The following is a 15,681-nucleotide window of genomic DNA, read 5'->3' on the forward strand; positions in this document are numbered from 1 at the left end:
ACAAATGAGGGAACAGGGCCCAGGACAGCTTAAAGGATGGCACTGAGGTCAGGCAGGAAGCCAGGGGTGGAAACTGCCCCCAACCCCACTATTGCCCCAAAAAATACCAGGTTTATTTGTTGTTTGCCCACGGTCCATGGCACCCTATAGCCCCCTGTGCTCTCCCAACAATTATTTGTGGATAATTACAGGGAGGGTAAAATAGCTCACCAAAAGGCTTGTTCTGAGGCGTTAGGAAGTCATCAGTCTCTTTGGGAATTAGATAGTCCTTAAGGTCCCTTCCAGCCCCAGCATTTTCGGATTTTTCTGACTCTACAACTTTGGCTAGGGCTGTACCAGAGGAGCATGAAGAGGGATGGGATCAGGAGGGGAACAAACCTGGCTACAAACAAGTGCAGGCTCAGGGCTTGCACTCGGGCAGGCTCCAGCTCTGGCAGCCCTGAGCCGATGTCAGTGCTGTGCCTGGGTTGTTTCAAGGTTTTCTCATGGTTTTTCAAGGTTTTCTCATTTTTTTCAAGGTTTTCTCAGATTTTTCAAGGTTTTCTCGGCACCCTGCTGGGAAGGAGCTGAGCAACACCCTCGAGATGAAGGAAAAAAGCTGCTGAGGAGCACAGCGAGGGGCTGGGCAGCCTGGGCTGCAGGTCCATGCGGTCCCACCACGCTGCCCCTGCTCCAGGGCGTTCACGCTCGCGGTCAGCTCCCTCGCATGCTCCACACCAGGCTGCAATTTTTGGCCATAAAAGCTTTTTTTTTCCCAGCATTTAACCAGCTGCAGTCCCTATGCCTCGTTCTGCAGCCACAGAAGATGCTGCTTTCGTGCGAAGATCCCCGGCCATAAAGGAGAAGGAGCCAGGAAGGAAGGCGCACGGGACGCCTCGGTGGCGCGGCTCCCCCGGGAACGTCAGCTGCTCCCTACACCACGAGCTTTATTGCATTTAATCACAGCCTTGGAGGGTCCTGGTGCAGGCCAGGAGAAGGGGCTTATTACTGCCTAATATTCCGTAGCTTTTATTTTAAATTAATGGTTTGCAGCTTTTTTTTTTTTTTTTTTTTCCTCCTGCGAATTTTTATTTGAAGTAAAATAAAAACATATTCGTGTAAATTAAAAATGCTGATGAACGGGGAGGGGGGAGGCTATTTATGGACCTTTTGTTTCCAGGCTCGGCATCCAGCACTGCCACCCTCTGCACCACAAAGGGAGGGCACAGAGAGAGTCCAGGGTGCAGGAGGGGTGCACATGGGGCCAACAAAGCACCCATCTGTACTGTATGGAGAGCCAGCCCGGAGGTCAACGTGCCTCCAACCCTGTGCCAGACCTACCAAGGTGCCCCTGGGGGGGCTTCTGCGTGCAAAAGGTAGAGCTGCCGTGAGAAGCTGCAACCCAACTCTTACCCCAAGTAATCTGCTAGCTTGGATTTTGCTCTTTTCAACTTTTTTTCCACCCTTGGAAAAAAATTGCTCCCCTGTGCTGTCAGCTCTAAGAAGGCAAAGCAGCCTCGCTGCACTTCTCACATCCCCAGAGCCTGGTTTGCTCGGGAATTGCACATAAAGGGAGCAGGAGAAGCCGTGCAAGGAGGAATTCGTCCCTATTTGCCCCGTCTCCGTGTTTTGAGGGCACCATCCTGCACACCTGATGGACCAAGACTGGGCTGCTGACCAACCCTACCAACAAGCTGAAGCCTTCCTGCAGGGAAAGACCCCGACCTCGTGCAGGATCCTGCCAGCCCCAGGAGGCTGAGCAAGAGGCAGCTGATCCAGCCGACCCAGACTCCTTGCCTTGGGGTGAAAAAGGAGGGGAATCTGCCCTGCTCCTGGGACAGCAGGGGGATCCTTCGCTGAAAGAAACACCCCTGTTGGCAGATCTTTAAATATATATATACATATATAAATGTACCGTTCATTAAAACAATTAATCGAGCAATTAAGTTAGAAACGAAGCAATACCTACATGAGGTTCGGACCGAGAAGCTGGCATGTTAATTAGTGCTGAGCTGGTCAAACCCTCCGCAAGCTACAAATTAAAATGGTTGGTTGTCAGTGGGGTTAGAGAAACAACGGTCAACAAACATCAGCAAAAGCACATTTCAGGAGAAATTAGAGGATTGAACCCAACATGTTCCACCTTCCCTCCCCCTCCCCGGACCGAGCACCCCCAGGAGGAGAGCGGGGTCTGGGTTACAGCACTCGTTAATGTTCCTCCAGTGGGACAGGGTTTGGGTGAAAGCGAGGGGTTATCCCAGTCTCTGGCTGGAAACTGCAGCAAAAAAAAACATGATATAAAAAAAGCCACGAGGGAAAGCTAAGCTGTCCATGTGTCCCGGGACAGGAGAGCATCTCCTGCTGCAGACACCGAGGGCTGGGGTCACCTGGAGCCGAAAGGGGGGCAGCGGGGCTGGGGGAGCTCAGGACCGAGGTCTGGTACCAACAAAATACCCAGCACAGGTGCAGCTCGTCCTGCAGCTGAACACGTTTCCTTCAAGGTGATTTTGGGAGCCCCAAGCCCTGCCTGCAGCCTTCAGAGCACCTGAGGCTGCTGGAGACCCGTCCTGGAGGCAGGGCTGGGGCTGGGTGTTGATCTTGACCAGCAGAGCTTGGGTCAAGCAGAAGATGCTGAATTTACAGCTGCTCCACGGGGGAAAGATTTCTCTGGGCTCACTTCCCATTAAAATGGGAGCCCGGCAGAGGCTGGTGCAGGTGATGACAATTTCATGACTTTTATCAAGAAGAAAGAAGCTCTGCAGGTGGACCTCAGGGTTTGGGACCCAGGAGAAGAGCACCAAGGACAAGAGGCACGCAGGGAGCCCCAGCTGCGTGTGCACGCTCAGCGCTTGCACAACCAAACTGCGTGCGCATCCCACAGAGGGGCAAACCCGAAAGGAAGAACCTGGGAGACTTTTGTTGCAGAAAAACTGCCTCTCTGTGAGTCCTGGGAGCTTTTCTTTGCGTTGTTCCTCCCAGTTCACGTGTGCACAGCCGTGTTTTAGACAGACCTCGGGCTGAACTGCCCACCCCGCTTGGAGGAGGCGGACGGCGGCCCCGGCACGGAGGGGTTTTGTGTCTGTTTGTTTGCTCTCTTTCGGAGGAGGACAACAAAGTGATCCTTTGTTCCCCTCATCCACCAGGGGAGGGACCGGGGCCAGGCTTGGCAGGGACGGGGAGAGGCTCTGGAGCCCCACGCAGCACACCCATGCACACATGCACGGGCAGCTCCCGTGGCCAAGGTCACGGTGCTAAAAGGACCACGGGCAGGGGTCCCAGGAACCGTCCCCAGGAGAAGTCCCACGGGTGCCAGACCACCAGCACGTGGCTCACCCAACCTCCGACACCAGCAGGGGTGGGCACGGGGAGGGACGGCGGCCAGGGCCAGGATTTGGAGGCTGGGGGAGGGAGATGGTGGGAATTCTGCTCTGGCTTTCCAGGAACGAGCCGCCTCCTCCCCTGCCTGCAAACAAAGGGCAGGATTGAAAGACAAACAAACAAACAGAGGAGAAGCCATCTGGGGTCAGCCGGAGCAATCGGATTCGTGGCAGGGTGTTTTGTTGCTGAAATGTTTGTTTCAGTGAAGAAGTGCCAAAGTTTTGCACTTTGAAAATGCTGAAAAAGAGCGTTTTGGCATTGCCACCTCCCTCTGCCTGCCTGGCTCTGACCTGCCCCAGGGCTGCGCCGAGGCTCAGATGCTTTTGGTGGGCTCAGAAGTGCCCCAGGGCATGAGGCAGCTATTGTGGAGCCGCAGGGGTCTCAAAATAACACCTGCCTGAGCCCACACAGCTGGAATGATAATGAAAATCTCCTGCTAACAGGGTATTGCACTGCAGGGGCAGGCTGGGGAGGGAGGTGCTGCTGTGCTGGGGGAACAGGGCTCTGCCTCCAGGCCTGGGGACACTGCTAGGGAGACATTTCTGACCTTTGCTGGAAATTAAAAAATAAATAATAAGGGTATAATGCGGTGCTGTCATTTATTTTGGTTAAAGGGAAGTCAAACACGAGCAAGGGCTCACCTCACTTCGCTCTGCACGCCCCAGCTGAGGGACCTCGGCTCAGTGCCTCACCAGTGCCACCACAGCCCTTCTTGGTGCTTGGGTCCTTCACTTCCATCCCATCCCCTGCACCCACCGCCCAGAAATGCCCTCCTGGATGCCTTTGCTAACTGTGGGAGCAGCGAGCAAACCGGGAGACCTGCAGTGAAGAGGCCTGGATGCCGGGATGTGGAGGTGTGCCGCGTTTTTTTACGGACAGATTTATTTCTGCGCAGCCAAAAGCTGCCCAGGGAGCACACAGCAAGCAGCAGAGGGTGCCCGGGGTCACCTAGGAAGGGCTGAACACCCTTTTTGAACACCCAGCCCATGGAAAAGCCATGGGAGCCCCCCAGAGGACCCGCTGTCACCTGCTCCTGTACCCCACAACCTCACCGCTGCACTCCTCGCCCGTGGCTCTGGCAGCACCCAGAGGGGGACCAACGCTGCAGGAAGATGTGGGCACAGCCACCAGCCCTGATGGGCACCCCACCTTCTGGTTGTCACCTTCTAGAAATGCCTTTTGCCTCCATATTGGTAGGAAACCTCGTTTCCTCCCAGCAGACCCGGCACGGAGCACACCAGGTCCCCGTGCTGGGTCCCACCCTGCTGCAGACACAGCGGTGCCCCTAATTTCCAAGGCAAGGAGAGGACAGAGAGCCCGCTATGCTGAGGATGAAACGCTGATCCATGGTGTGGGGGGGTCTCCTCCAGGACAAGCAGCACCCTAAGGTCTCAGGGAAGAACATCAGAGCTAGGGAAAGGGTGATTTCCATGATTGTGGATAAAAAACACGTGAATTTCCCATCAGGGATGCACCCCCAGGGCCATGCCTTGGGTTGTTCCCCCAGTAAAGGTGATTTTTTTTCATTTTCTTATCCAAGCTCACTGCAATAAAAGCCATGGAAGCCAAAAGAAACTTGAAATCGTGCCATTTTTGGTGTGCAAATTGAAGAGCGTGAGCCCTGCATTTCTCTTTCTTCCTTGCCCTCGCCTCCAGGTGCAACAAAATTTGGGGAAAACAGGAAAACAGCGAATGGGTCTCGGGGGGAGACTGTAAGAGAATGAACTGCAGCAAAATTAACACGAAAGCCATTCTTGATTTCTCCCCCCTAAAAAATAAAGCGAGGAAAGCCTCCAAATAAAAGAAAAATCCATAAAATCATTGAAAAAGAGATGCCTTTTTGTTAAAAACCCACGTGATCTGATCAGGGCAGTCTGGGCGCTGGTGGGCATGGCAGAGCAGGGCAACCCCTGGTGCTGTGGGTGGGGGCACCCTGGGGTGCTGCCCTGTGCCACCCAGACACCAGCAGAGGAGGGGATGGTGCAAGCTGGGAGCCCCCCACCCGCAGAGCAGCAACGTGCTGCAAGAATTGGCCAAGGGAGGGACCTGGTATGGGGGTCCCCAGCTGGATGCAGGGGGGTCAGCACCCTCTGCAGCCCCCGCTGTGCTCACCCAAGCTCACAAAGGATCTTTGGGGCAAAAACAGAGGTTCCCAGAGGGAATCACAATTCTCTCTTGGGACTTTGCAGGTGTCTTTGCAGGCTGAGCAGCCCCTGCTCCCTCAGAGGAGAGAAAATAAAAGGTAAACGATAGATTTCAGAACAAACCAGAAAAAAAAAATCATCCATCTAAAATGAAATCCGGGTAGATTTTGCTATTAAAAAATCAGAACTGATGTCATCACAGCTCTCCAGAGCTGCAGCTACCACACTGACCATCATCACCCCACCTGCAGCACCAGGTCCGTGCCACAAATGCCACCAAACTCCCCCTGCTGCCACCAGCCCAGGGCACGGCTGAGGGCAAGCAGCCTCCTGAAACCCTGCCAGCACCACCAGTGCCCTCTCCACATCACCTCCTCGTGCCACAAAGCAGCATCTTTTGCCCGGCATCACCCAGCAAACCAGGGGTAAAGCCATGCGCCATGTCCCAGCCCTCCTGCCCGTGCTGTTCGGTGATGCCCTCGCTTTTCTGTCAAGTGCTTTCTGCACTGGGCTAGAAAAGGTGTTGCTTTTTTATTCGTAGCAGCGCAGGTTCCCGTTCCAAGCCTCGTTTCGCCGTGATTTTTGCAGACATGCTCCAGTTACTTTGCTGATACAAAGATGAAGCACAACTGTAAACAGTCAAGACAAATCCACCAACGGCAAGGACACGGAAAGGCAATTAGGCCTTCAGCTGTATTTTCTCTCTGGAGCTGCTTTTCCCTCCCAGTGACACTTGTGCAGTCGGGCCAGGGTTTCCAGACCCTCTGTTGGGTCCCCACTGGCTCGGTGCATCAAGGCACACGCTGGCACTGAGAGGTCTCTGCCTCAAAAAGGCCACAGCTGCATGAGAAAATGCGAAGCACCAGCAGCACCAGTGCCACCAGTGTGGCCAGATATTGCCAAGAACACTTTAGGAAGGAGCAACAGCAGCCCCGGTGGCACGACCTACAAGGCCAACCTGTAGGGCACAGCTGCAGGCAGAGGGAGGTGGGTGTCCTGCAGCCCCCAGACTCACGGCATGCCCAAATTTGCTTTCTGCAACAGCAGCAACATGTTTCTCCTTCATCAGCTCAGCTCAAGCACATCCAGTTGCCATCCAGCAGCCCCAGTACCCACCACAGCCCTCTGCCAAGAAACTGGAGCTGCAAACAATGAGCAACATTGGGGAAAAGAAGGCAACGACTAACCATGACCCCACATTTGCACTGATCTCTGCCCAGCCCTGCACCCAGACAAGTCCCCCCACATCAAAATACTTGCAAAGTAAGAAATTGTGGCAACGTTTCCCATACCTGGGCAGGAAGAAGGGGCTCTTTGTCATCGATGTCAATGAGGACGTCGTCCCTGGGCGTGAGGCTCACGTCATCTGCAATCGGAGCCAGCACGGGCATGAGCAGGACACCCAGCTGCTACGGACCCCAGAACCAAACCCAGAACCAGATCAAGCTCCAGGAGCAGCCTCGGCCATGCCCAGAGCCCTCACAATACCCAAAGCTCACATCCATGGGGCTTGGCCATGACACAACCCACCAACAAACCCCAGAGCCAGACTCTTCCTCGGCACCTCCCAGGCCTTTTACAGCCGTGTTGAGCTAAAACCCACGCACACAGCCACCCTCAGCTCCTCCTGGGGCAGGGTGAGGGGGGAAGCTGGTGGTGGGCTTGGCACCACGGGTACCTGCGTGCTCCTGGGGCCCGTCGGCCTCCTCGTGGTAGGGGTCGCAGTAGAAGTCCTCCAGCGAGCGGATGGTGCACTGCCCCACCACGGGCCTGCGGCCGAAGGGCCGGTTGTCGATGATTTTGATGATGATGGGGGGGCTGTACAGGCTCTCGCTGGGCAAACGCTGCGGGAAGAGACGGGGGGGAACACGTCACTACGCACAGCACCCACCCCAAAACTGCCCAAAGGGAGGCGAGGCTGAGCAGGGCAGAATCAGCTCAAGCCCAGGGTTGTTTTATAGGCCCTCGGAGGTCCCTTCCCGATGATGATGGTGACCCCGTGGGGCCGAGGTCCTCACCACCTCCATGAAGAGCACGCAGATGTCGAAGTTGGGGTTCTTCTTGACGTTCTTGATGACGCAGGACTGCACGAGCTGCCCGCCGCACTCCACCAGCAGGCTGGGCGAGGTGACGCTGGCCAGCTGGTAGCTCTTCAGGTTCCTCAGCCCCCAGGCCAGGATCTGCAGGGTGAGAGGGACGGGAGGACAAGGCTGTTAGGAATGTTTTAACAATTCGTGTCCATAAAGAACAGTCCTGTCTGCCTCTGGGCCCTGCACTGGCAATTTAATTCTTGAGCCACAGATGCAGTGCATCCCAGTCTCCCCCTCATTCTAGTCCATTTATCAAGTCTTCAGAAAATACTCCTCAAATTTATGAACCTGTTTGCTTTTGTTATTCCGGACTTCTATTTCTAACAGTTACAGCCTTTTTTTTCTGTCTTCTTCGAGATTAACTTAACACGGCTATAGGTGTGACTGTCCCTGTGAATGGCTGGTGAGGAATGTTTTAATTACTCGTGAAGTGTTAGTAATGAATATGTATTAGTCTAGGAGCATAAAAATCAGCTACTTGATGTAACCGGTGTGCGTCCCGGTGGAGCGGAGACTCCTGGTGCACCCAGCGCTGTTTGCTTACCTCTATTCTTTTAATAAATCCTATTTTTTTTATTGAATCCTATTTTGAAGACTTAGCCATTTCTAATAAGACTGAGCCAAACTCATCCCTCTGGGTCTGCCCCGAGCTTCTCAGCAAAGGGAGGCAAACCCAAAGGTTGGCCCACCGCGAGGGAGAGCCAAATCCTCCAGGTGCTGCGAGGAGAAGGCAGAAAAAAACGGCGCTGGCTGGACCCTGTGCCCACCAGATCTGCTCAGCTCCCATTTTTGGGTCTCACCCCCGTGTGCTCCCCACCACTCACCTCGATGGCCGTGCGCTGCAGGACCGGCTTGATGCCCTGGGGCACCATGTAGATGTTGGGCTCCCGCTGGGGTGGTGGGTACGGCAGGTCGGAGTCTGCAGACTGTGGGGTGGAAGGGTAATAGGGTCAGGGGGGGCACCAGCCCCATCGCCTCCCTTTAATCTGAGCCCAGGAAAGACCAAGCGCCTCTTGCTTGGGAGAACTGAAGGGAACTGAGAGGCATCTCCTGCCCCCAACCGAGGCGCACTCTCCTCTGGGGGAGGAGGAGATGAAAGCACATCTATCCCAGCCCAGGCTGACGGTGAGGTGGTTATGGGGAGGGATGGAGAGAGGATGAAGCAGCAGCAGGGGGAGAATTAGTGGAGTTGGAGTTAGCTCCGTGCAGTGAGCCCACAGCCCCACGGGCACAGCACGATGGGACGCAGGCTGGCATCACCCCCGCTGCAAGAAGGGGCACACGACACAATCATACAATTTGGGCTGGGAAAGGCCTTCACGACCACAAAGTCCAACCAGCAGAGGTTATTATTCACAGTAAAACACCTCTGCCACCTCTCAAGGCCTGAAAGCACGGGATTTTTATTGCTGTGTTGTGTGCAATGTATAAATTTATGTTATTCTGCATCTGTGTTCCCACCTTGTATCTTCTTTTGAGGGAATCGGAAGCTTTCCTGAGCTAGGGCTGCCTTTTATCCTAACACAGCGCAGCCCTGATCCCACTGGTGCTGTTGGATTCTAAGGAATTTGAGAAAATATGTATCTGTTTTTTATAATAATAAAGGAATACCACCAACTCGCTAAAAGCACAGTTTACAGAGCTACGTGGCTGATGCTAAACTAATTAATTACTAACCCTACGAATCCCCAACAGTCCATCTGCTCTGGTAAATATAAAGGTTTAGGGGAATGCCCACTTGTTGCCCATCAGCTGTCCCTACAACAGGGCAGTTCTGAATTAATACTGAAAGTGGTTGGATATAAAGTACTCCTGGGATACTAATGGCAGGAGTAACCCCAAGTCAGCACTAAAAAGTATGTTTTTGTGGGGACTTTTGTGATAAGATTTAAGATCCCATAAGAGAACGATGCAGGCACCAGGACAGGGCTCAGGTGCTGGCGGAAGGAGGATTGAGACTAAGTCTGGACAGCAGGCGAGGGACCCAAAATTTGCCTTCAGAGAGGAGGAAGGAGGGAGTCAGATTTCCCTGGCTGCTGACAGAGGATGGGCTCAGAGCCCTTCCAGGGTTTGGGTTCTTCTTGACCTGGACCTTTGAGTTCAGACTCACCAAAAAGGCAGGAATGAAAGCAAAACCTCTAAAAATGCATCCCTCAACCAAGGGCAGTTGGAACCAATTTAGGAGAGCGGCATCCTTTTCAGGCTGAAGCATTATTGCATTAAATTAAGCGTGTATGCATTTCAAGTATGGGACTGGTTGGGGCTTATGTGCATGTGCAGATGACTGCACTACAAAGGGGTTTTCCACGGTGGCATGCTGGATGTACCAGATGTTAAGCTCTGCTTTGCAGTGGCAGCTGCTGCTGGCTGCTGAATTTAATTTTGTGTACTGGGTCAGGCTTAGGGTGGCAGGATGGACAGCACGGCCCTTGGAGAGCTGTCCCCAGGTTCATTTGTCACACACTGCACCTAAAGCACATCAAGGTGCCCAAGCAGGGGCTGAAACAGGACAAGCCTCAGCCTGTCCTTGCCCGGTGAAAAAAATAATAATAATAATAAAATTGTTTCTATCTTTAATTGTGCTTAAGTTGCATTTTAGAGGCTCACCAGAGACACAGCTGGAGAAGTCAGCCCATCTCCAAGCCCTGAGGAAGGCTCAAAATGTGATCTCTTCCCCAAAAGGGAGTACTTTTCCCCTCTAAATTTCCACAGGCACAAATGCCATGTGTTGCATTTCCTTATAGCCATTGGACTAAAGATTATTTCATTTTTCCTGTCCTCTGGCAAATCCGTAAGGGAAAAGGGGAAAGCCTTGGGGAAAGAGCTCCTGCTTGCCCCATCAGCAGGGTCCACCAGCAGCTTTGCCAGCAACAGCACCCGGCTGGCTCCCAGCACAGCAATGCCTCCAGCTGGGGCTGTGATTCTCCCAGATCGCTGCTGGAGCATCAGAGGTTTCACCAGCTGGGGCAGAAAGGGGGAAGGGTCCTGGGGATGAGCCAGCACAGGGAGGCACCTTGGAGGATTCAGGGTGATAGTAGGGAACAAGCAACTCCCAGACACAGCAAGAAGGACAAGACATCCATGCAAAGGCCCGTGGGGGCAGCTGGAAGCTGAATTTCTTTGAGCGGGGCCAAGTTGGGGGGAATCAGAGTGGAAGGGAGCTCTGGAGGCCACCTCGCCCAACCCTGCCTTTCACGCGGTGATAGAAGAGAGGTGAGCGAAAATCCACGCGGCTCAGCCCAGCTGAAACAATGACTGGCAACTTCTCCCTATTTGAGCAATTCAAGGTTAAAGCTAAATCCCAGTGCGTGGAGGGGATACGTCCTAAAAGGGCTGCTCCTGCTTCCACCAAACAGAAAGGCAGGAGAAGGTCTGGTGCCAGCCTGGCCATCCAGCCACAACATGAACCCAAATTTGAGGTGTGCATGAGCCTGGCTGCCCCCGGGGGCTCTCAACATTGCTCTTTGGGATGCAACCTGAGGGACCTGGATTGGAGGGGGCTCCTGCAGGGCAGGGGGTGAGGCCAGGCTGCGTCTGGATTTGCTTTCTGGGCAGAGGCAAAGGAACAGAGGGGAGCCGAGTGTCCGAGCATAAAAGGTACCCATTGAAGGAGCCCCTCGTAGAACAAGGCGGGGGTGCAGAGCTGTGGAGTGCCCAGTCCAGAAATGGCAGTGGCAAGAAATGGAGGAGAAAGAGCAGAGAGATGGTTACGTTTACACGAGCTCAGCCACCTCAGCACACGTGGAGCACGAAGACGAGCCCTCCCGCACCACCAGGAACGGCTGATGGAAGAAACTTCCACTTTGGGTGGAAGAAACTGATTTTGCAAAGATGTGTTCATGCCATCCAATCCTTCAGAGGGTGGCCAAGCTCTTTCCATGCCCCAGATTCCTCATCGCACCAGATTTGGGGGTTACCTGGCTCCTAGGGCCACCACAGCACTCAGAGCGTGGTGCCCTCGTTCAGCTCCCTGCCTTGGGCTTTCCAAGATGCCAGCCCACCCTGGCAGTGCTCGGTTCAGCCAGCGATGGGCTCTGCAGGGTGTACAGCTTTGTCTGTATTTCGTGTAGAGCGCATGGAACACACCAGCACATGCCACAATTCATGGTGAATTCCCCCCAAAAAAGCTGCAAGCTTTTCAGGGGGGATTCCAGCTGAGGTCCAGTGAGAGGTCAGCGCAGCATTTGGGCTTTCACATGCTTTGTTTGGCCAGGTGGAACATCAGCAGACCTCATGCACACACACCCCACAAAGGTTAATTAAATACCACCCAACATGTCCTGCCTCGGGAGCCCTTTTTGAGTTACAGGCAGAGCCATCCACCCATCCTGCTGGTCACCACTCGTTACTAAAATCCTGATGCAATGACTTTGACCCATGTGAAAAGTGGCTGCCCCGTGGATTGTAACAATTTCCGAGACGTGGGGATAAAAAAATCTTCCAGACTCACCTCATCCAGACTGGAGGAGAGCTCGTTCTGTTTGGAGAAGAGACAGAAAGTCGAGTTAGAACAGCTCCAAACCATACGCTTTTAGGATTTTTAAACTGCAGCTGATAGCCAAATGGGAAAAGGATGCTGTCCAAATCTCTGCCTCCCCTGGCTCAGTGTAAGAAATCAGTGGAGGTGACTTAAAACCTTCAAAAGGCCAGCATCAGTTAATGCCTTCGCTGGGCTTTTGGGTAGGAAGCGTGCTGGGAAGCACAGCCCTCCGCAATGGAAATGCTGAATTTTCTCAGGGCAGGAATACGTCTGCTGAGACCCAGCAGCTCTTTGGGGCAGGGGACCACAGGGGACAGTTGGAGGTGAAGGGCCGAGGAGTTACAAGCAGGAGGGAGGCATTACCTCGAAGCCAGGGATGTGATGGACAGCCGGCTGTGGAGAAGAAAAACACACAATTGTCGTTTGCACTCCTGGAGATGAGAAACGTTTTGGAGCTGGGCTCTGCCTCCACCAGGCTGCCTTCAGCTGGGATCAAGTGAGGTCCTTGCACAGAACCAAAACCTCTCCCACCCAGTCCTGCAGTGTCTGCATGGGGTGAGGAGGCAGCAGAGGCAGCGTGCAGATGATTCGGCCCTGTCCTGGCAGCAGAAACCTCCCCGGTGGCACACAGCATCCCCTCACCACCTCCCCTGGACATCAGCTCCCGTATTCCACCGGTGGCTGCCAACCTGCCCAGCTCCATGCAGCCAGAATTGGTGTATGGCCGATGTCAGCATCCCCATGTGGGCACATCCCTGGTCCCCCCAGTAGCCCCAGCACATCCCCGGCAGCAGCAGCAGCGTGCAGGAGCAGCGCTGGGACCCACATGGCAGGGGGGGAGAGGAGGGAGCTGCGGGACCCCGTTCCCAATTAGCACCTGGGGGCCGGGAAGGGGAAGCAGGAGGGGCAGATGGAGGCTCCCATCCACTTCCCTTGGCACGGAGGCAGAGCTGGGCTGCAGCCAGTGGAAAAGCAAGGGATGAAAAAGGTGGAAAGGGAACGAGAGCGCACGGGGCACGAAGAGCAGCCTCTCCAGCCCGGGCTGGCTCCGCGGTGCAGCCTTCATCCCCTGCGGCTCGTTAGGTGAGCAGCCAGCAGAGCTGGGCAGCTTGCTGCAGCAGCAACCGCCCACCGCAGCTCTCGTAAATCCCCTCCGGAAATTAACTCTGCTCTGAGCAAAGGGCAGCGAGCTGGGGCTGGATGCTCTGGGCTCCTCCCACGGCGCAGAGGTGCCAAGGCTCGGAGCTAAGTGAGCCTGGCCAGGCTGGCTGGATGGACGCAGCACCTCCCAAACCAACACCCCAAGGCTTGGATCCAGCACCAAGCCTCTTCCCAGTGCTCTGGAAGCTGCGCAGGGGCACCCGGAGAGGCGCTGAGCCCAGCAGGGGTAACAGAACCAAGAAAAGGCTGGGAAAGTGCTGAGACACAGAGGGAAGAAGCCAAAACTGCAGTCAGAGCAGGACGGGGAGCTCACCTTCTCCCTCTGAATCAGCTCGAAGGACGCCAGCAGCTCCCCAACGCTCCTGTTGCCCTTGCTGACCGGGTGCCAGGAGAGCCGTGGTGAGCGCTGCAGGCTGGGCTTGCACACGCAGCGCCCCATGAACTCATCCGCACCCTGCAAGGCAGCAGAGGGACAGGGAGCTCCCCTCAGACACAAAACACGGCTCTGACCCACGAGGAACCCGTCCACCCAAAGAGGATTTCGGATGCCCATACAGACCCAGGTTTTCCAGCTCCTCCCTGTTACTGCTAGGGCTAGAAACGCACCCTTTTTGCACATTTTGGCTTAAACGGGAGGTGAGATCCCTCTGCTATGGCACAATTTCAGAGCAGGAGCTCTGAGAGTGACACAGAATCACAGAGTACAATGACAGAGCACCCCAAGCTGGAAGGGACCCCAAGGATCATCGAGTCCAGCTGCTGGCCCCAGGAGCAGGACCAGCAGCTCCCAATGAGCCCGTTTGCAGCCCCCAGCTGGACCTCCAGCTGCCACCCCGAGGAGCTTCCAGCTTTCCCAGGAGTGACAAAAAGCGTGATAACTTAGGTCCCAGCACAGCAGCTAGCAGGACCTTGGGGTCAGCAGTAGGGTCAGGGCCCTCTTTGCAGGGCACGACACCACCTCCACCCCGAGAGCCCACGTGGATGGAAAAGAGGAGAGGGGAGATGCACCGAGATGTTCTCGAGGTGTTGATGGTGCCGTGCATTTGTGCACTGCTCTTACACGGGGTCTGAAAGCCCTCCTGCCCTTGTGGCATTTGGGGTTATCTACAAAATGCCATCACTACAAGGCACTTTGGATCCTGTGGGCAGCTGGGCAAACAGTGCATGGTCCTCCTACTCCCACAACTGCTTTAAATCCTGTCCCAAGCTTTTTTTTTTTCCACAAGGAACCATGGCTAACGGGGCTGCTGTGCAACACAGCACATCCCTGCAGCCTTGGAAACTACAGCAGGGCACCACGGGCATCATTGGCACAGCCACTCGCTGGATTTTTATCATCCAAGAGTCCAGGTCGGTGCCTGAGCCAGCCAGAGATGCTACAGCTCTGCACCCCGGAGGGCAGGAATGGTGCTGGGCATTTCTCCCGTTTACCCCAGCACACTCATACCACGAAGGCTCAGCTCATGCCAGTGCACTTACGTAGGTGTCGTGGTCGTATATTTCCACCACGATGTTGGGAGGGGACTCGGACACCTTCTGGGGGTCCCCGAAGATCTCAATCTCGTAGAAGATGAGCGTCTGGTCCCAGGTGGGGTTCAGGGTGTTCTTCACCACCACCGTCTTCTGGCTTTGGTGGAGGAAGGAAACGATGGCATACGGATCTGCAAGGGGCGGTGGGCAAGAGGTTAAAGGCTGAATCAGACCACAAACAGGCTCCCCTCGTGGTTTTTGCAGTGCTGTCTCCCTCCGAGACCCCCCAGGCCCTTCATGAGGAGAGGAGCAGCCCACCCCCACCCACCCAGGGCACCTGGAGTTCTGCAAGTTTCCGTCCTGCTGAGCCTAAATCCTCCCTTTTCAAGCTCAAAAGTCTCAGCCTGTGGAGCTGCTCCTCATAAAGGGCCAGTCCAGATCTCTGCTCATTGCAGCTCTTTTTGGGGCAAGACAACCACAATGTAGCACACAACTTAGCAGTTTATCCGTGCAGAAACCTTCATAAAATCAAAGAATCCATGCAAAAACCTTCCTTCTTCTCCGATGCAGCTTCCATTCCTTAAAACTTTTAACGAAGGATTTTGTCCCAAACCTTTCAGATATCCCCTGAGACCACATAAATCAGAGCAACCCTGTCCCAGTTACCCCAGTTAGCTGCTGGGCTGGGTGGCTCTGGGGCTCCCCAAGACCTCACAGCCACCAGCCCCATGCAGGTGCCTGGGGAGCTGCAGGTGCCTCACAGAGCCCAGATTTTGGGCACATTCGGGCACTATTTGGTGCTGTTCCCACAGCCTCACCCCCACCTGGGGCAACGCCACAGGCAGCAGCAGTGAGGAGCAGCCTCCATCAACAGCCCGAGCAATTAACACAGGAAGCCTGAGATCAATTAGCGGAGGAAACCTGAAATCTGAGACCCCTCCGACACCTTCCCTTCCAGGCAGCCTCAGGAAGGCAGGGC

The 15,681-nt window shown here is 54.8% G+C and overlaps 1 protein-coding gene across 7 annotated transcripts in view; it reads right to left on the reverse strand.

Moving 5' to 3' along the window:
* DYSF (dysferlin) overlaps nt 1-15,681 on the reverse strand; it is an 84,225-nt gene that overhangs the window by 40,099 nt on the left and 28,445 nt on the right. For 5 of the 7 annotated variants that reach the window (XM_084286209.1, XM_084286205.1, XM_084286207.1 and 2 more), the window contains 9 exons: nt 14,712-14,893; nt 13,546-13,686; nt 12,435-12,464; nt 12,042-12,068; nt 11,193-11,234; nt 8,416-8,517; nt 7,520-7,681; nt 7,180-7,345; nt 6,794-6,867 (listed from right to left, as the gene is read on the reverse strand). In XM_084286209.1, coding sequence (XP_084142335.1) covers nt 6,794-6,867; nt 7,180-7,345; nt 7,520-7,681; nt 8,416-8,517; nt 11,193-11,234; nt 12,042-12,068; nt 12,435-12,464; nt 13,546-13,686; nt 14,712-14,893 — 926 coding nt within the window. Of the gene's footprint in view, nt 1-1,948; nt 2,012-6,793; nt 6,868-7,179; nt 7,346-7,519; nt 7,682-8,415; nt 8,518-11,192; nt 11,235-12,041; nt 12,069-12,434; nt 12,465-13,545; nt 13,687-14,711; nt 14,894-15,681 lie in introns of all 7 variants that reach the window. The other 2 variants (XM_084286210.1, XM_084286206.1) reach the window with 2 other exon arrangements.

This window comes from Netta rufina, assembly GCF_964035555.1.
Source record: "Netta rufina genome assembly, chromosome: 4".
Classification (NCBI taxonomy): domain Eukaryota; kingdom Metazoa; phylum Chordata; class Aves; order Anseriformes; family Anatidae; genus Netta; species Netta rufina.